Genomic DNA, 19,569 nt, shown 5'->3' on the forward strand with positions numbered 1-19,569 from the left:
AAGTGCAAGCTTTGCTCAGAGAAAAGTGTAACCCTAATCTCTCCTATACACACTGCAGAGGCCATCCACTCCAACTAGCTCTAGTACAAGCTGCAGAATCTTCAAAAGACGTTAAAAAAGCCATATGTTTAATGTCTTCATTATTCTCTTTTTTTTCAACAAGAGTCCAAAAAGACTGAACATCTTGGAAAAAAATAGAAGATGCTCTGGAACTGAAGTTCAGATTAGTCCAACCTGGGAAAACCCACTGGCTTTCTCCTGAGCGATTCTTGGCTATTGTCTTAAAATTACTGCAGCCGTTATTACTGGCTTTGGAAAGTATCTACCAAGAGGGGATGGATCTAAGTGGTGAGGCTGGTGGACTACTTTTGCTAAGACATTCAGAGAAGACAATTGCCATTCTCTCTTTTGTAAGTCTACTGTTGAAACCGCTTGGGTCATTAAACAATGCCATCCAGGCATCTGCTACAAGAGTAGTAGATCTTTGTCCAGCAATAGAAGCTACACTTGGATCAATCAGAGGGATAACCATTGAAAACATACTGGAAGAAGCAAAGACTTCAATCCAGAAGTTGACTAATGAAGGCACTTATATTGAATCCTTAAGTGAAGAGGACAAGAAGTGTCTGTTGAGCCAACTGAACAAACTTGATCCTTACAAATCTACAACAGCAACTTCTGGATTCTACTCAATCTCTACATAGCTTTTAAAGATGCCCATCTTATAAAACCCTGACAGGTGAATGGAGTGAAGCGCTATCATTAATGGGGCTGCCATGTGGTCAGGACAGAATGGAGAATTTGAACATGGAGTGGAATGTCATAGAACAAATTAATGAAGATTTGACTTCAACTTCTTTTTTATCATCATTAGTGGCTTGACCTGATCTTTGTGCTCTGTTTCCGGAGATGAAAGAAGTAGGAATTCATCTCTTGCTACTCTCAGTCACAGCAGCTACAGCTGAGTGTTCATTTTCATCATGGATAGAATTTTGCATTCTGAAAAAAGTCACCTTCTGTCTGATCATGTGAATGAACGTATCAGTTGAAGGACTGGAAATACTGGACACACGAGGAGCCATCAAAGATGAACACACTGCATTTGAGAAGTTCATTAACAGAGTTGTGCAAAATTACAACAAGAGACCAAGAAGGATGTAGATGTAGTTTCATAGAAGGCTTGAGTAGCCAACTTTAATTTGTGTGATGATTTTTAAAACATGAGTTAAATCTAATAAAATGGTCGTGAAACATTTTTCAGTTTTTACTATGGTGCCATGCAGCCCACCTTCACCTTTATGGTCTCACTCCTTGGCCTTCACCCCCTGGTAAATTCAAACACCTCCTCTAATTTCAATTCCTGGGGAAAACACCGATTGGAGTAGTCCCCAGTATGGATGGAGGCTGATTGATGGGGCAGCAGCTTCACATGTGTTAATTTAGCATGTTTCATGAGCACTAAATTCATATACATCCAAAAGCATTTAGGCTCTGATCCAACTCCCATTGAAATCAGTGCGACTTTTTCCACTGATTTCAATAGACTTTACATCAGACCCTTAATTAATTCCTATATTGACAGAAAGAAATGGCACCTCTGAAACATCAAACTGAGCCACAAGCTATATGTGCAGACTTTCCTCAACTACTAGCTGCTGATTGCGCAGTGCTAACTGCTTGCCGTCTTTTGTGTTTAGTTCTCTGACCGCACCTTGGCTTAATGTGTTGGTTAATCTGGACATTAGAGACAGGCAATAAATCGTTTTAGGAATGAACATTCATTTTGTAAGTGGAATGTGTTACTTATTTATTTTACAAAGCATATGACATATTTGCTTTGATGTTACAGATTTAAGCAAAATATCAGTGAGCTTAAAATACTTCACAGTGGTAGCTATTGTTTCCAGTGGTAAGGACCTATACTTTCATAATTCATTTAAGGCTCCCTAGCTCTCTGCACCCTCCTGACTCCATTCAAACCTACTTCAATGCCCATTTCTCACTCCCAGCCTAACACTCCTAGCTCTGCCTCTAACAAACCAATAAAATACTTTTTCAGGCTCTCAAAACTATTGCATTCTTCATCCCTGCCTGATTGTATCTATCAATGTCACTGTGGGGTATACTCTACTTGTAACTGATGTGGAAGCATTCTGTGGTACTTTCATCTGAAAGATTCTACAGAAAAATAAAATGCATTAGATTCGAGAGGCAAGGAACACAGCCGCATGTGAGCTAATCCTTACAGCAAGCGGAGCAGTGCTGTGTCCCAGAGTACAGCAACTGAATTCTTTTACATTCAACTCCAGATGCATTTCAGTATGCAAAAGTTACAGTCCTAGCATAAGAGTCTGATCCAAAGCTCGTATCAGTCAATGGGAGTCTGTCCACTGATTTCAACAGGCTTTGGACCAAGCTGTAAATCCTTTGCTTACAAAAGTTGTCCAACGTGAATAATAGAGCAGAACGAGGAGTTGGTATTCTCTCCACAGGGCTATGTCAGTTTCACTTTACTCAGTGCAAAGGACAGAATTGAATCCATCACAGCTGTTGGGAAACCTGTGCATATAAAGACCAACAGTTTTTCCTTTAGCTTCGCAACCATATAACGTGCCTTGGGCGCAGGTGATATTAGAGCATCCACCATGGCATCTACAACCTCGTGGCCTGTGGTGCACCCTTCTTTAAGCATGCTGTTGAAAAAGTCTGAACGTTCTTGCACGTATTCTTTATTGTAGACTGCCTTTTCCTCCTCAGTAAGTTCGTTCCAGATCTGCTGTGCATTGACTGGTGGCTGAATATTAGTTGAACATGCGTAATTTCCCGGCTGAATAACACAAACCTAAAAGGAAAAGCAAATTAGGAAATAACTATTAGAACTATGAGAACTGTTCTTTTTGCGAATACAAACACGGCTGCTACTCTGAAACCTATTAGAATATAATCAGCTGCTCTGAATTCAGTGAAATAATAGGAGCAGTAATGCTGGTCGAAATTGGGTTGGTTTTTTTAACAGAATAGTTCTGCTGGAAAATGTGGCTTCTGCAAAATCAAATGTTTCGTGGGAATGTTGATTACAATCAAAATGGAGTATATCATTTTGACTTTGTTTCATTTCAACTGTCTTGTTTTCCTTCACTTTGACTTAATTTTTTTTAACTTCCTTAAATTTTAATTCCTGTTTATATATTTTATGTATTGTACAGTGGATTTCATATTTATATGTATATAACTTTTTTTTATTTTTTACATCAGTGAAACGTTATCAGGACACAATGTTTTGACATTATTTAAATGAAACATTTTGATAAGGCCGTTTCGATGTATCCAAAATGAAATGGTTTTGAATTTCAGTTACATGGTAAATTCAGAAATTTCAACTTTTTGTCCCATTGCGAGATAAATGAAAATTAGGAAATGCTGGAATTTTTCATGGGATGGAAATTCTGTTTTCCTAGCAGTTCTAAGGAACAGGTAATGGGACTTTGATTTCCAAGTAGATAGGGACAAAGATTATGTTCCTGATCCCACTGGAAATCCCTCTGATTTCTGTATGTTTAGGTTTACACCCAAAGTTTCCAAATCCTTTGCTGCTGAGTCTCCATTGTCCTTGCTTGCATTGGTGCTGCTGTTCTGTTAGCTTCCCAGAGATTGCAGTGGGCATGTTTGACACTATAGCGGGCACATCTGACTTGGAATATCTCACTACGGTTAAGTGGTTAACAGCGTATTTGTTAAAACTACCTATGTCACGTAATAGTGACACTACGGGTTTGTCTACACGGTAATTAAAAACCTGCAGCTGGCCTGTGCCAGCAGGCTTGGGCTAAGGGGCTGTGAATGCTGAGGCTCGGGATGGAGCAGGGGCTCGAGGACTCTGCAGAGGTGGGAGGCAGCCTGAACATCTACACTGCATTTAAACAGCCCCTTAGTCCTAGCCCCACAGGTCCAACTCAGCTGGCACAGGCCAGCCATGAGTTTTTAATTACAAGGTAGACATACCCTGTAGGGCTAGACTATGGCATTTAGCCACAGCCTTTTGTAAGTGGCAACACAGACCCAATGCAAGGCGAGGAGCACTGGACTTCACACACATGATGTACATGAGGTAACGCTGGCAAGGGCAGGGCAGCGCACTCTTCAAAATGGCGTCCCCCAGACAAAACCAGGTCTGGTTTTGTCTCAGTACTGGACAGGGGACAAACTGTAGAAAAGCAGGACCATTTACTGGACGAATGGCCTGCCTAGCTACAGAGACCACAAACTGCTGTATCCCTTTAATGGGTGCAACATATTGTGCACTGGGTGGGCAGTCAGTCTGGCTGGCCAATGTATAGAGGGGGTAGGCAGCAGGTTTAAAACAAATAAAAGGAAGCATTTCTTCATGCAATACACAGTCAACCTGTGGAACTCCTTGCCAGAGGATGTTGTGAAGGCCAAGACTATAAGAGGGTTCAAAAAAGAACTAGATAAATTCATGGAGGCTATTAGCTGGGATGGGTAGGAATGGTGTCCCTAGTCTCTGTTTGTCAGAAACTGGGAATGGGTGACAGGGTATGGATCATTTGATGGTTACCTGTTCTGTTCATTCCCTCTGGGGCACCTGGCATTGGCCACTGTTGGAAGTCAGGATACTAGGCTAGATGGACCTTTGGTCTGACCCAGTATGGCTGTTCTTATGTAGAGACATGGCTCCATCTGCTCCCTGCCCCCTTTTGGGAGAGTGGCTCCAGAAAAGAGGGAGAGACTCTCAAGGCGATGCATCCTGCCAGTCTTTAGGCGGGCTAAGCAGTGATGAAGGGGACAAGGGGGATTAGCTAAGGGCTAGCCACAGCTTAGCCCATAGTGAGTGGATATAAAAGTAATCCTCATAAATACCACCACCATATTTATTCGCAAAGGTAATTAGTAGAGAAATATATTTTGAACATTAAAGTCCAAGCAAACTGGAACAGCTAACCTCTTAAACTAAGCACTTCCGTGCACTCAAGATTATCCTTAGCTAAGCAGTTCAAATCCTCATCGTGCCATAGGTATTTCAACGTGTACAATGCAAGGGATTGTATATTGTTTTCCAAAAGGGGGCGGCTGTTGAAACACAGCTACAGCTTTTCCACAACCGAACTGCTGTGAGCGGTGCATACAATTAGTCTATGCTGTAGTAATTTCTTCGGGGACCATTTAGGGAGCGCTGAATGAGGATTTAAATGGAGGAACGATTCAAAGGAAAAGCTAGATGAGCTGTTCAGTGATCTAAGCTTTAGGTTCGGTCATTAGGGTTCCATCGGCAAAGGAGCCCTGGTTCGGGAGGTGTATATTTCACCAGTCACCATCAGCGCAGCCCCTGGCAATCTAGTGGGGAGGGATGTCTCCAGCACTCAGGTTTCCTACAAGAGGAGTGAACCTTTACCTCCCTCTGGAAACTCCAGAGGAGCTCTGTGAGTGAGAGACACCAGGTCAATGTACTCCCTGGGCAACCTGGTCCCGCTTCCTTCTTATCCCACACCGCTCACTTTTGAAGTCCTCATTGCCCCCAGTAACTGCCCCACTGAAGGGAAGTTTTAGTTACAGTATGTTGTTACAACTTCTTCTTCTTGACAGGCACTGTATAAACTCATGGAGAGAGACAGTTCCTGCCCCAGAGAAGTTACAATGTAAACAGATGAGGCAGACAAAGGATGGGAGGGGAAACAGTGTCTTCCCAAAGTCCCACATTGCTGGAAATAGCAGCCAGAGCACCCAACTCCCAAGCCAGTACCCTATCCACTAGGCCACACTGCCTGCTGGGGATCACATACCTAGAAACCAACATAGATCCTAGAAGGATCTGCATCTTAGACATCCTGGAACCAGAGGCTGGAATCCAGGGTTGACTCAGCTCTTCATCTTTCCAGTGTTAATATATGCCGTTTACCGAGAGGGCTTTTAAATATGACTTTTCGCAAGACGAAGAGTCTGCTTGGCTAAAATTTCCCTTTCCCCTCATCAATATGCAATATCCTCTGCATAAGCTGCTTGCTCCCCTCCACCCCAGAAATAATGACAGGTCAGTGATGTGTGTAGAGTTTCAGGAGGAAAGATGCTATAAAAATATAGAATACATCTTTTATTCATGCAAAATTAATGGTTACTTCTGAAATATATAAACAGCTTTTGTGAGTGAAAAAAAAGCTGAATAAGTATCTTACCAGCACTCCAAACTTCTTCATTTCCAGTCTTAAGGCATCACAAAATTTTTCTATGGCTGCCTTGGTCATAGAGTAAATGCCATTCCCCAAAGTAAAATATGCAGTAACACTAGACATAAAGACCATACGTCCTGGAGGGGAAAAAAACACTGTTCAAATGACAAATAACTTAGTATTTAAATTCCTTGTTTTCCCTCATAATCTTTCCCTCATAACTACCTTACTGTGCAGTGAGGCTAAGATGTGCATTCCCATCATAACCTTACTATAGTATGTTCACCTCTGTAGCTCAAAAAACCAAGCTTCCTCCAAAAGTCTCGTTTCTTGGTTATTTGCAGGTGCTGATCCAGACTAAGTGTAATATAGTCACAACTTGCATCCTGCCAGTTCTGAGCCAGTAAGTTCAAACATAAAGCGTGTAGCATAAGGACATAAACGCAAAGAGCCATACTTTAACCAACAACTAGAGAATTCCCTGATCACGAAATTCCTACATTTATTAAGCTCCCTGGTGAAATATATCCTGGTCCTCTCTGGAAACTGTGGAAGACCAGGAATTGTATAACCACTCCACAGAGAGGAGGAAAGAAATTGCAGCAAAGCAACCCCTAAAATCAGTGGGTAAATAAAAGAAATAAAAATGAAGGGATTGTGCATCTAAAAGGAGGATTGTAGTAGGGGAGAGAGACAGTGTCTAATTATTCATCATGATGGGGCTGATTTCACTGTAACACCAGTTTTATACCAGTGCAACTCCATTGACTTCAAAGAAGGTTAGCCCTGGAAAGGTAGTGTGATTTCCACAAATGTGTGTCTTCTCATTCCATTTGGTGGTGATTTCCATGGCTTGTGCCATTGTTATAATCATTTTATGATTTTTGTCCAATGTACCAGTCTACTAAAGTTCAAAGGTGTCCAGAACAAGGAATTTTGCTCCAGCCCAGCTGAACAATTTACTCCTACAGCTCCAACAAATAATTATACCATAGAACTAGAAATGTTTACATGTATAATGATACCTCAGGTACTGAGAGGCAGGATGGTCTTGTGGTTAAGGACTCGAGATTTGGGTTCAACTCCTGTGTCGGAGTCACCGTGTGACCTTGGCAAGCCACTTAATGTCTCTGCTTCAGAGCTCCCCTGTCATATGGGGATCACAGTACTTCCTTTTCCCTGCCTTGCCTATTTAGAATTTAGAATGCAAGCTCAGGGCTTGCGTCTTAAGGCATGTCTATACTATCGGCCGGATCGATGGGCAGCGATCGATCCAGCAGGGGTCGATTTATCGTGTCTAGTATAGATGCGATAAATCGACCGCTGATCACTCTAGTGTTGACTCCGGTACTCCACCTCAATGAGAAGCGGAAGGGGAATCGACGGAAGAACGTCTCCCGTTGACACACAGCAGTGAAGACACCGTGGTAAGTAGATCTAAGTACGTCGACTTCAGCTATGTTATTCACGTAGCTGAAGACGCATAACTTACATCAATCTCCCCCCTTAGTGTAGACCAGCCCAGAGTATGTGTATGTAAGTACAGCACCCAAAACAATGCGGCTCTGATCTTGGTTGTGGCATCTAGGTGCTATTGTAATAAGTACTGTGCCAGGAAGACACAATGGCCCAGGAACCTCAAGGCAGCCTGGCCACTCTGGGATCACTCTGCTCTTCCCTTGCACAGGACCTATCTCCATTGGCCAGAATGAGAGGGTGCTGGGGTCAGACAAAATATAAATTGTTACAGTCATGGCAGTGTTTCAGGAATAACGTCAATGGATCGCCATACAGTGCCTAAAGTTAAGCACATGCATAAAAGTCTTTGCAGGTCTGGGTGATAGAGTGTTAGCAGCGACATATCATAGAAGGAGAGTGACTGCATCCCACAAGTTAGCAGTGTAGCACTTCCATAGCTTCTAAACAGGCGGAAGCAGTGCTGTGTTCTTGTGATATTAACATAACTTGGCCATTCGTTTTACAGTGTGCTAAGGTTTCATTACATTTTTTCCCATGTATTGAAAAAGCAGTGTTACTAGGAGGCTGAAGAGCTGCGTATTTGTGACTAAGGGATAAATAGTAAGATAAAAGCATCCATTTCTGGATCACAGGGTCCTTTCTATTATTTGTGTTACAGTAGCACCTCCAGACCGCAATCGAGACCTCATTATGTGAGGCCTTGTACACACACGTAGTAGGAGACAATCCCTGCCTTGAAGAGCTTAATGCAAGACAGACAAAAGGTGGAAGAAAGGAAATATTATTATCCCCAATCTGTTCAATGGGGACAACAGAGACACAGAAAGATTAAGTGACCAGCCCTAGAACTCAGAGAACCTGTGTCAGAGCCAAAATTGAATTCAGATCTCCTGAGTCCTTCTCCACAAGACTATCTTTCCTCCCAGAAGCAATGAACAATAAAATAGCATGATCTAAATACCGGAACAAGTCCTTGCCCATGCTGCGTGTATCCCAGTGACAGTGCTGACAGTCTCTTGTACTCGAAGGACGGCTCTAACAACTAGCTTTAAGCATTTCCCTCTGTTTCCAACCACAGATATTGATGTCATTAATTCCTCATAAATTAAAACAAACTACTTTTTTCACCCTATACGTCCTTGCCCTCTTGTCAGGATAGTGTTGTCCTCTCAGGTAACACTTCAGGAAATTGGACAACAGACGGGTTTTGTTTCAGTTAATTATAGTAAACTAATTATTCTACAACTGTAGATGACATTGGATTAGAATTACCCTTGTATTTCCTTAGAAGGGGAAGAAATGCCAACGTTGTCCTTATACACCCAAGGAGATTCACATCCACAAATTTTTCATATTTCTCCATAGGCAGCCACCCTGTCTCGCCGAATGTCGATATTCCAGCATTGTTCACCAGTCCCCAAAAACCTGAAGGGGGAAAAATTGTCTTCTGTCTGTAACATATTTAACCACCAGACAAACTGGACACAACACCCTCAGAGCCTTCAACAATATTCATAAGATGGGTGTGGTATTGGTCTGTGCCTTTGAGGACTGAGCTTCTCAGACAGAGGCTGGTCAGGGCACTCTGAAGCCCACCCAGCTGGAACTGACATAGAATAAAGCAGCGCTCTTGCAAGCAGCTTATATATCACTGAACACCACAATGAGAGCTATCTGAAATAAGTCCTTGGCTACATTATATTTTAGGTTTGTATTCATAAGCATGTGCACATTTTGCTTAATGAAGGAACATAATTGTGCCCATTATCTGGGCCATATCAGCCTGTTGAGTGCTATTTAATAATCATTCACTATATTGTCTCCTTAGGTTATTTATGAATAACATGATCTGGGAGGCCATTTTCTGCTGCCAAAACAGTGCACCAAGGTATTTTAACTACATTAATCCTGCTGTGTAACTTGGAGCATCTTTGTGAAAACAGTATTAAGCAGACTAAAGACCAAATGGTAACATTTTCAAAAGTGTCTAAGTAACTTAGGAGTGTAAATCCTATTTTAAAAAGCGATTTGGTATTTAGGAGCCCACACCCATTGCAAGTCAATGGACTTAGACTCCTAAATCACTTTAAAAGATGGGACTGAGCCAAAGTTACTTAGTCATTTTTGAAAACTTTACTCCAGATCCTGTCCTCAAATACTTGTTGCAGGTATTTCCAGGCTGTGCAGTGGCTAATAATCACATAGGGAGGTCAACAGCTGATTTAGGTCAACGTAATGTTGATCTAACTACAAGTGTCTACACAAAAATGTGGCTCCAACCGATGTAACTTACCCACTACACCAACTAAACAATGCCACCTCTGCAAGAGGCGTAGCACTTAGGTCGATGTAGTCAGGTCAGTGTAGACCCTGCGTTGCTTATATCAACTGTTGCTGCCTTTCAGATGCCATCCCACAATGCCCCAGACTGACAGAACAGTCTGTACCAGCATTCCTGGTGAGAACGTGCACTGCCAGCACAAGGAGCGCAGTGTGGACATGCAAAAGTGATTTAATTACTGCAGTGGCTGTACATCAACATAACTCAGCCCTGGTCTACACTGGAGGGGGGATCGATCTAAGTTACGCAACTTCAGCTACGTGCATAACGTAGCTGAAGTCAGCATACTTAGATCAACTTACCATGGTGTCTTCACCGCGGTGAGTCGACTGCAGCCGCTCCCCCGTTGACTCCGCTTGCACCTCTTGCGGCAGTGGAGTACAGGAGCCAACGGGAGAGTGCTCGGGGGTCGACTTAGCGTGTCTAGACTAGATGCGATAAATCGATCCCCGCTGGATCGATCGCTGCCTGCCAATCCGGCGGGTAGTGTAGACATACCCATAGGTCGACTTAATTTTGCAGTGTAGACTTGTCCTAAGTCTCTCCCAGGTTCGTCAGCTTTGCTTACTGTTAGCTCCACCAGGGGCCTTGCACATCGTTATCTGAAGGCAGCATTTGATACAAATGGTCAGTTTCACATGCCCTGCACAGAATCAGTGAAAATGGGGTATTTGTAGGGACTGGAGTGGGTAATGGAATCTTTCCTCTTAATCCTGACACAGGGTGCTGGGCATCTGCCCAGTCATCTATGGCTACAAGACTGCAGCAGGGACCACAGCTTGCTGCAACCACACCAGCAAGGTTCCTGGCGAGGGGAGCTGAATCGTTCATAGACCTAATGGATATTATCACGCCTCTCCCCAGACCACCCCTGTGGAGCAGGCTCCAGGGTCTCCTTGCTCAGACTCTCCTCTTTTGGAGCTGCTTGTGCAAAGCCACAAGGGTGATTTCACTAGATTTTGTCTTTCCAGATCTCAAGGCAGTGCTTGGTCAGGGTCTCATCCAATGTCTATCCAGCTCTCAGAACTGTCCCTCCTCTCCCCCCCCCCACATTCACTTGAGCTCATGGCAGTTTCTGAGAGCAGGGTAGACATTGGGCAATGCACAGATTCTATCAGAAACAGAAGGACTGAAGCTGCAAACAGAATTAGAGGATGGGGGGAGATTCTCACTAACACCATGGTCGTTAAAACGGATTCTGAGGACAAAGATTAACAGATAAAGTAGAGGATCTGGAGGTTCACTTTAGGAGACCTCATTTAAGATTAGTGGGGCTTCCAGAAGAGAGAGTAGGCTCTCACAAGGACAAAGAAAAACTCCTATCCCTGCCACGTGGAATGATGTCTCTTTCATTTAAAGAAGATACCCTGATGTTCTTTCTGATGTGAGGGTAGAAACAGAGAAAAAAAGATAATACAATTCACTCTGGTTTAAAAATATATAAAATCTTATGGAGCTGGGTACACACTCGGCAGTGTGGTACCTTGCAAAGCTGCTTATTCTTTACAACAAACCCAAATCTCTTGGCACATCTGTAAGACGCTAATAAATTCCTTGACTCCTTGGAAAAAGCTATGGGGCAGTGAAGCCCCCAGTCTGTCAATCTCAACAGCTCCCTGGACAAGAGACTGCACTCAAAATCCGCAAATGAGAATGCAAGATGAAAAGAGGGTGAAAAATGTGAAAAGCAAAATAAAGAACGTGCTCTCTCTAGCTTTATTTCTCTTTTGCAATTTCAGATTTGATTATTTTTGAGATTCTCCAGGTTATGCATGAGCTGGCAGGCAGGAAGGGACATTGTATTTGTGGAAGGGAATATTTGACCATGGGTTTTATGGAATATAAAATCAAAGAACATGTTACAAGATAGATGCCAATTGGGTTACTGGTTCTGTGAAATATATTGTTCGTAAATATTCCTGCTTCCTTATATGTATTACAGTGTGTTGACAATTCAGAATCCACTGAAAAAAGCACAGTTATTAGAACTGGTTGAAAAATTTCATTTGAACCTTTTTCTGATGAAAAAGGGTCTTTTTTTTTAAAACAAAATTTCACTGATTTTTTTTTTAAATTTTCCAATGGAAATTTTTCATTTTTTCCCCACTTCCCTGTTTTTTCCCTTCCCCCTCCCTTTCAGTGACAAAATGAAAAAAGGAGAAAAAGAAAAAAAAAAGGGAGAGAAAGGAAGACAGGAAGAAAAGAAAACCCGATTTATTTATTTCTGTGTGTGTGTTTGTGTGGTTTCAGAAACTGAAAAACTTAAAAAATCATTTTTTATTTTTATTGTTTTCATTTGAAACATGCTTCCTACTTTTCGTTCAGCGCTGCTCATTATGTTATAAATGGTTAAAGAGGGTGTTTCAGTAATGAAGGCCCTGTGTTATACCATCTTCCATGTCAGATGTCTAGAGAAAGCAACATACTCATGGAAAATGAGTTTCAGAAGCACCTGGTTGTATAGTCTAGAATAGACCATAGCTCTACAGAGAGAAATAATCTATGAAGAGAGAGAGAATCCAATCAGGTATTACCGGTACTTTGGTATCTGATTTGGTACTGATTTTGCTGAAGTATGACTTCCCATGGGTCCAGTAGCACTAGGCCCCCTATAACACTATGTTACATAAGGAGAACAGCCTTAAAAACTTGAGAAATGATATGTCAGAGAACACGGCAAACAAGGAACACAGTGCTGTAGTGTTGATGTGTTATGGAAAGCTGCTAAAGCAATCCTGATGAGTGAACTGATGTTCAAAGGACCTGCAGCCTACAGAGGGACCCTAGAAAAGATGGAAAACATAGGTTAGAACTTGGGAAGAAGGAAACATTTGAGGTTAAGGCAACAGAGTCGGATTCAGGAGATCTGGATGCCATTCCTGGTCTCTCACAGATTCCCTGTGTGACCTTGGGCTAATCACTTAATCTCTGCACCTCAATTCCCTATCTTCTGCTTGCATATGATACTCTTTGTCTTATCTATGTAGACCATAGGGCCTTCAGAGCAGAGGCTGTCTCTTACTACATGTATATATATTCCTAGCACAATGCAGCCCTGGCGTCTCTGGGTGATACTGGAAATATTATTTAGGGATGTAATAAACACTAGAGGAAAACTGAATCAGCTCCTTAGAGAAAAAGAGTGAATAAATACTCCTTTTATGATAAAGGGAACAAAGATGACAGAATATTGGCCAATCAGTTATGAAAGAGGGCTCAGAAGACAGCTATTCGCCAGATCACGTCTGAAGGACAAATGTTTAGTGACTCAAAAAGATCCAACACCTCTTTCATGCATACAACTGTATTCTTCACAGTATTAAGAGGGTCAGGGAATTCTTCAGCAATACTTAAAACTAGAAACTAGCTATCCTCATCAGTTAGAATGGGAAACCTTAGGTGAACTTATTCTAATGCAAGATGTTTTCATAAATTTTAAGGTCAGAAGGGACCATTATGATAATCTAGTCTGACCTCCAGCATAATACTGTCCAAAGAATTTCACCAAGGATTTCTGCATCAAGCCGAGTAACTTGTGATTGAACAAGAGCATATCTTTCAGAAGGATATCTGATCTTGATTTAAAGATTGGGTATAATATAGAATCCACATCCCTTCGTAAACTGCTCCAATAGTTAATTACCTTCACTGTTAAAAAATTGCTCCTTTTTTAGCTCGCATTTGTCTAGTTTCAACTCCCAGCTATTGGATCTTGTTACCCTTATCTGCTAGATAAAGAGCTCTCCGCTATCAGATATGTTCTTCCCGTGTAGGTACTTATAGGTCATGATTACACAGGTCAGATTTTTTTCTGAATGAAAAGGGTTTTTGTAAAAAAACAAAAAGATGGACTTCTTTTTCAAAAATAGAAAAATCTGTGAAAAAAATTGACTTTTTTAAAAAACCTGCTTTTCCCAAAAAATACATTTGCAACATTTGTATCAAAATGTGAATCAGAACCATTATCCAAATGGTTCACTAATTTAATTTTTTTTTTTTTGTTACTGAAAAACGAGTCACCTTAGGCCCAATTTTCCACGGTGCAGAGCACCCACAACTCCCATTGAAGTCTTTGTACTGAGGCACCCAAAATCTGTGGCCCCTTTGGAAGATTTGGCTGTAAAGTCATTATTATGCCTGGAATAATACTGCCTAGTCTGTGTCATAGCATATGGAATTCCGGGATCACAGTCCTTCTTAAGCAGGAGGAATTTATTATAAAAAGCTATTGTATCTCCAGGCACAAGCAAACAGGCTTCCAGACAGCTTGAGTTCCTGCTTGATCTGGATTTATTTAACAGGCACTATATTTTGTCTGGAACTCTATGCAACACTCAAAGTTCAGTACTTATCTAGTGGCTAAAGAATATTTAGCCTAATGAGATGTAGAGTTTTATCTATAATATTGTATATATTTTTGGGAGGCAAGGAGGATCTCATTTTAATGTTTCATTCATTTAGGCTCTGATTCTACAACCCTTACTCACACCAAGTAGTGCTTACTCAGACAAGGAGGCCAACTGAAATCAACTAAGGTACATAGCTTTCACCAAGAGTCCCAAGGAGGTGAATGGTGTGAGTAAGGGCTGCAGAGTTAGGCCCTTCTGAAATATTGGGCTAACCTGGAAGGTTTTGTCCCGTGGAGAGCATACAAGCTCTGAGCTCCAGGCTGCATTGCAGAGAAAGTAATTGGTTACACCACTTTAAGGAGCACCTCGTACTATCACCCCCCAAATCTGGCCCACCCTCTTACGGTGAGTTGCTCTAGGGAAATAGGAAGGAGGCGAGCAACTCAGAAACAGTCTCTAAACCACTGCCTCCTCCCACACGCACCGTGTAAGAAATTCTAGGAGACCCTTATCCAGGCCTCACAAAAGAGGTAGAGTCCTTACTCTCTCCACCCACACAGGCATAGGTGCTGGAACTAGGAGTACTGGGGGTGCTGCAGCACCCCTCGTTTGAAGTGGTTTTCATTATATACAAGGTTTACAGTTTGGTTCAATAGCTCTCAGCACCCCCACTACACACATTGTTCCAGCCCCCTGCACACAGGACACTCATGAAAGGGGGGAGGGCACAATCTAGCCCATTATAATTAAAGAGATGGATCACTACATCCTGGCTGGTTGAAGAAGCCCATGCAGGAAGGTTGCTAATGTCAACCCCACATACATCAGTTTCTTGGCTTTTGTTCCACTTGAAATGAAATGTTTTATGCCCCTATATTTTGCAAACCGCTAATAAGGCCTTTGGAATTCACTGTATTAAATCAGATATTAAATTAAGCCAGTGGCTCCATTGTACTTAATGTTAATATACTCATAGGAGAAAGACTGCCTAGTAATTTAGAAGTAAAGTACACGCTGGTAGGATTCGTAAAACCACTTTACCTTGACCTTTACCTGGTTTTCTCCATGGCACACTCAATAGCTGCTCAAGCAGAGAGGTTGAGCAAAAAAGTGAAGAGCCATCATCAGATGTATAATACATACAAGATCCTGATTATGTATAATGTAATATAACAGAATAGGTATAAGTGTCTTATTAAGGGCCTAGTCCAAAGCCCATTTAAGGCAAGGAGAGTCTTTTCACTGACTTCACTTAGTCTCTGGATCAAGTCTTAAAGGTCTAGATCAGTGTAACAGAATGTATATATTATGATCTGGACATTCCATGTAAATGAGCTGAATCAAACAAGCATAATCCCTGGAAAATTCCCTTCCCTGCTGCCCCCATGAATCAGGCCTTGCAGTAAGAGTCTTTCATAATACCCCCAATTTGGCAAGCTAACCTTGTTAATCAAGATTTCGCTGAACAGATGCCAGCTACTGCTTTGGTATAAGGTACAACTAATTGCCCCTGCACAGGAGTTTCAGGGTGATGCTCCTTTAAGTCCCTGGGCTCTGTCTAGCCTATAAACACTGGCCTTGGGATGCAGCTGTTGTTTCTAAAGCTGGGGAAAGAACCTAAAAGGGAAAGACTTAATCAGTTGAGGTCAGGATAACCCATAAATACACATACTTAATGAGAGGCTTCTGTGCTTTTGTTTACTTTCTATATTCTTGTTCCTTTCCAGGACATATCCTAACAAGCTAGTCAAGAATGTGTCCTGCATTTCCATTGTTGTGCCATGTGCTTTATTCTTCATTATAACTTTTGTGTTAATGAAAATCATTTGCTCAGAATTACAGATGCACTTAACTTCTTTTGCAAAGTACTGTGTAAATGTATTGGGCTAAATCCATCCCTGATGCAACTCCATTGGCTTCAATGGCTAATAGAAGTGTTTACGCCCTGCAGACTTAAGTCTATAAAGAGTTTTGCCTTGCATGGCACATGCATGGTTCAGGTCCAATAAGTTCAGTCGTAGCAGTCTAACACTGTTCTGATAAGGTAAACAGGGATTTGTGCTGCTTGTGATTATTTTGGACCATATAATATACCCTAAGTTCATATATTATGTGGAGGCTAATGGGCGCTGTCATCCCCTCACCAACTTTGTGCCCAGCCATCCAGTTCTGCAGAGAAATCATTGTGGGTGCACTTGTGTTAGTACACAGCCCTGCTGAAATTAATGCAGCTCTATGCAGGCAGAGGTGTCCTCCCACACGGATCTCATTGCCCATGCTAGAGGGAAATTCGACCCTACTGCTGTGCAGGTGGGACAGGGAGATGACCAAAGGAGGCTTCCCATGCGCTCTTCCATCTCTGCATGCCCTCCTGACAAAGCAATTCTGGTTACAGGCTGTCCCTAATTTCAGGGAAATTGCCTCATTTCTGCTACCATGTGTAACATCTCCAATGAAGAGTGCAAATGAGCACATCTCCCCTCCACTCCCTTTGGTGTCAGGTCAGCCATTCACACTGAATAAGGTTTAGACTTTACATTTGGTTTTAAATATCCATCCCACATCTGACCAAGTGCTATGCACTAGCTTTATAAAACAAAACGTTAGACTGATAAATAATTGGTCGTTCTTGGTACAAGAGCCTTCTACTCTGCAGCTTTCCTGCATTTATGCACCTCTTTTCAAATCACTCCGGAAACTACTTGTTTTCCTCTTGCTTGTACTTCTTCATTTGCTCTCCTCCCCATTATTACCTATAATTAGATCTCTGCAAAATACTCACAAAGAAACCCCCAGACAAGCAACACTTGGTGGGTTTCCTTTTTCACTACGAACTTGGAAGTTTAGTCAAGATTCATTGACGGGTTCGTGACTGTAAACTCTTTGGGGGAAGGGATTGTCTTTTTATTCTGTGTTTGCACAACACCTCGCACAAGGGGTCCCAGGTCCATGAAGGGTGCTGCCACCGGACAAATTAACAACGGTTTGGGTTGATTTATGGCTAAAAGTCTAAAAAAAAAATAGGTGATCGTCAGTAGTCGCCGCTGAATTTTTGGTTCTGATATTTGGGTTCATCCCAACCCAGATCTCAGAGCTCAAGCCCCAAGCAGTCAAACCTCAGAAGAAAGATTTCATGAACTTTGATCCCCAGCACCTAACCCAGCACATGGCGTATTCAGCTCCGCCAAATGGTTGGACACAGCAGGGGTCTGAACTACCCCAGACAAAAGGGGTATGAACTAGCAGAGCAGGGTGGAACCTCAGGGGAACTCTGTTTACCATTTTGTTTCCATTGATATCTGATGGCCAGATCAATACCTTTTATTGAGGAAGCCTCCCAGCAAACCTGGGGCTGGACAAGAGACAAAGGCAGCAGGCCCCCTGCCCCAAGGAGTTTACAACACCGGAAGGTTTATTGATGATCCTCTCGTTTTGCTACCAGGCGCCCCTATATCGACCCTGGTTGAACTCCCAGCCCTGAGTCTAGGGCCAGACCCTGCTCGGACGCGGGAGCAAACGCTGCTCCGGATTTACTCCAGTGTCCGGAGCCCGGCCCCGGTGCGGAGGATGAGTGGCTGCCCTGGGTGGCTGCTGTCCCTGGGAAGGGTCTTTGGCAGGTGGCAGCCGGCGGCAGAGGCCAGGAGCCGGAGCAGGGCAGTGCCGTGTGAACGCGCTGCCTCCGGAGTAAGGGCCGGGCGCAGGACGCTCTCACCTGTCTCCGGCAGGTTGCTCAGCACCAACTCCTTGGCCGCGGCCACGTCCCGCTCCCGGGTGACATCCAACGGCAGCACCCGCAGGCGGCCGGAGCCGGAGGCGGCTTCCCGCCGCAGCCGCTGCGCCCCTTCGCCGCCCGGGCAGAGGCAGCCGGCGAAGACGGTGAAGCCCAGGCGGTGCAGGCGCAGGGCCAGCCCGTGCCCGAAGCCGCTGTCGCAGCCGGTGATGAGCACGGCCCGGCCGGCCGGCTGCAGCGCTGCCCGCCGCGGGAGCCCGGCCCGCAGCGCCAGGGGCAGCAGCAAGAGCAGCAGCAGCAGCGCGGCCGCTTCCCACATGGTGGCTGCTCCGCCCCCGGCTCTGCTCCGTCTGGCCAGCGTCCCCGCGCCGGGCAGTCCGCTGGGGAGAAACCCGGCCCCTTCCCCCCTTTGCGGGGAGCATTTCCCTGCCCGGCGAGAGGAGAAAGAGGCTCTCTCACACACAGCACGGGGAGGGGTCAGGGCACACCCACGTCTGGGTTCAGGGCACCTCTCTCCCGGCTGGCCCACAGCTGGGGCTGAAATTTAGGGGCGCCCTGGAATCATGAGGCAGATTTGCCACAAAACTTTTTGAGGAAAGTTGTCATTATAGCCCAGCCATTCATTTCCCACAAGGTATTGATAGTTATCACGTGCAAAGGAATCGTCGTGAGAGAAGGGATGGGAAAGACGTAGCCAGAGCTGTCGGGATCCCTGTCTGATGGCTGGTTTCAGAGTAGCAGCCGTGTTAGTCTGTATTGGCAAAAAGAAAAGGAGGACTTGTGGCACCTTAGAGACTAACCCATTTATTTGAGCATGAGCTTTCGTGTAGCTCAGGAAAGCTCATGCTCAAATAAATGGGTTAGTCTCTAAGGTGCCAGAAGTCCTCCTTTTCTTTTTGTCTGATGGCTGGGTTTGTTCCAAACAGGGACTGGATTGGAATAGAAAGCGATGTCCTTCTACCTACAATCCATCCACAACCCCAGGGGAGCTGGATGCCTCTGCTAAAATGATTAGCATTGAAATAGTTCACAATGTTGCCAACTGAGGGGCCATACTTAGGGTTCAGAGCGAACATATTAAGAATAAGAGAGGCAGTTCTTGCCCCCCTACCCCCTTGTTTCAATCTCTCTTCAGACAACCTGGCATTGGTCCACATTTGGAAAACCAGTTTCATACTCATAAGAACTAGAAACTCTTTTCTTTAATAATTAAAAGTTGAAGTGCTGCTCTACTCCAAAAGGTGATTGTAAAAATGGCATATTTATTGCGCCCCAATGACGTCTGTATCAAACATGCTCCATTTACAAGCAGCAAGATGGTTTCTCTAACCTTCCCTCTACCCTTATTGTAATGAAAGCAGATGCTCAAGGCAGATTTATTACCAAAAGAAATCCAATATTTCAAAGGACAGTGGCATTTGTAAATGACTATGTCCTTGATTGTTCTCAGTGTGATTTACTGAAATGATTTTAAAACAACTCTTGCCC

At 43.5% G+C, this 19,569-nt stretch overlaps 1 protein-coding gene across 2 annotated transcripts; it reads right to left on the reverse strand.

Moving 5' to 3' along the window:
• Positions 1 to 1,164: 1,164 nt before the first annotated feature.
• Positions 1,165 to 18,539, reverse strand: LOC311518106 (D-beta-hydroxybutyrate dehydrogenase, mitochondrial-like). 2 transcript variants are annotated; one of them, XM_084623568.1, is made up of 4 exons: positions 18,064 to 18,535; positions 8,934 to 9,086; positions 6,189 to 6,319; positions 1,165 to 2,842 (listed from the first exon to the last, which is right to left on the reverse strand). In XM_084623568.1, exons 1-4 carry the CDS (start codon positions 18,398 to 18,400, stop codon positions 2,495 to 2,497), a joined length of 969 nt encoding a protein of 322 aa, XP_084479694.1. In that variant the 5' UTR covers positions 18,401 to 18,535; the 3' UTR covers positions 1,165 to 2,494. The 2 variants fall into 2 exon arrangements, with proteins under 2 accessions (XP_084479694.1, XP_084479695.1); XM_084623569.1 differs by lacking the exon at positions 8,934 to 9,086 and having other exon boundaries at positions 18,064 to 18,539.
• Between the last annotated feature and the right edge of the window lie 1,030 nt (positions 18,540 to 19,569).

The sequence above is a fragment of the Lepidochelys olivacea genome (genome assembly GCF_965140295.1).
Source record: "Lepidochelys olivacea isolate rLepOli2 genome assembly, chromosome: 3".
Taxonomy (NCBI): domain Eukaryota; kingdom Metazoa; phylum Chordata; order Testudines; family Cheloniidae; genus Lepidochelys; species Lepidochelys olivacea.

What these genes read in the sequence shown, in the direction of transcription:
- LOC311518106 (XM_084623568.1), bottom strand. Translation starts at nt 18,400, where the DNA reads ATGTGGGAAGCGGCCGCGCTGCTGCTGCTGCTCTTGCTGCTGCCCCTG. An exon ending in GAGCAACCTGCCGGAGACAG is followed by an intron (nt 9,087 to 18,063) that starts GTGAGAGCGTCC and finishes TTCCCCCTTCAG; the next exon opens with GTTTTTGGGGACTGGTGAAC. An exon ending in TGAAGAAGTTTGGAGTGCTG is followed by an intron (nt 2,843 to 6,188) that starts GTAAGATACTTA and finishes TTTTCCTTTTAG; the next exon opens with GTTTGTGTTATTCAGCCGGG.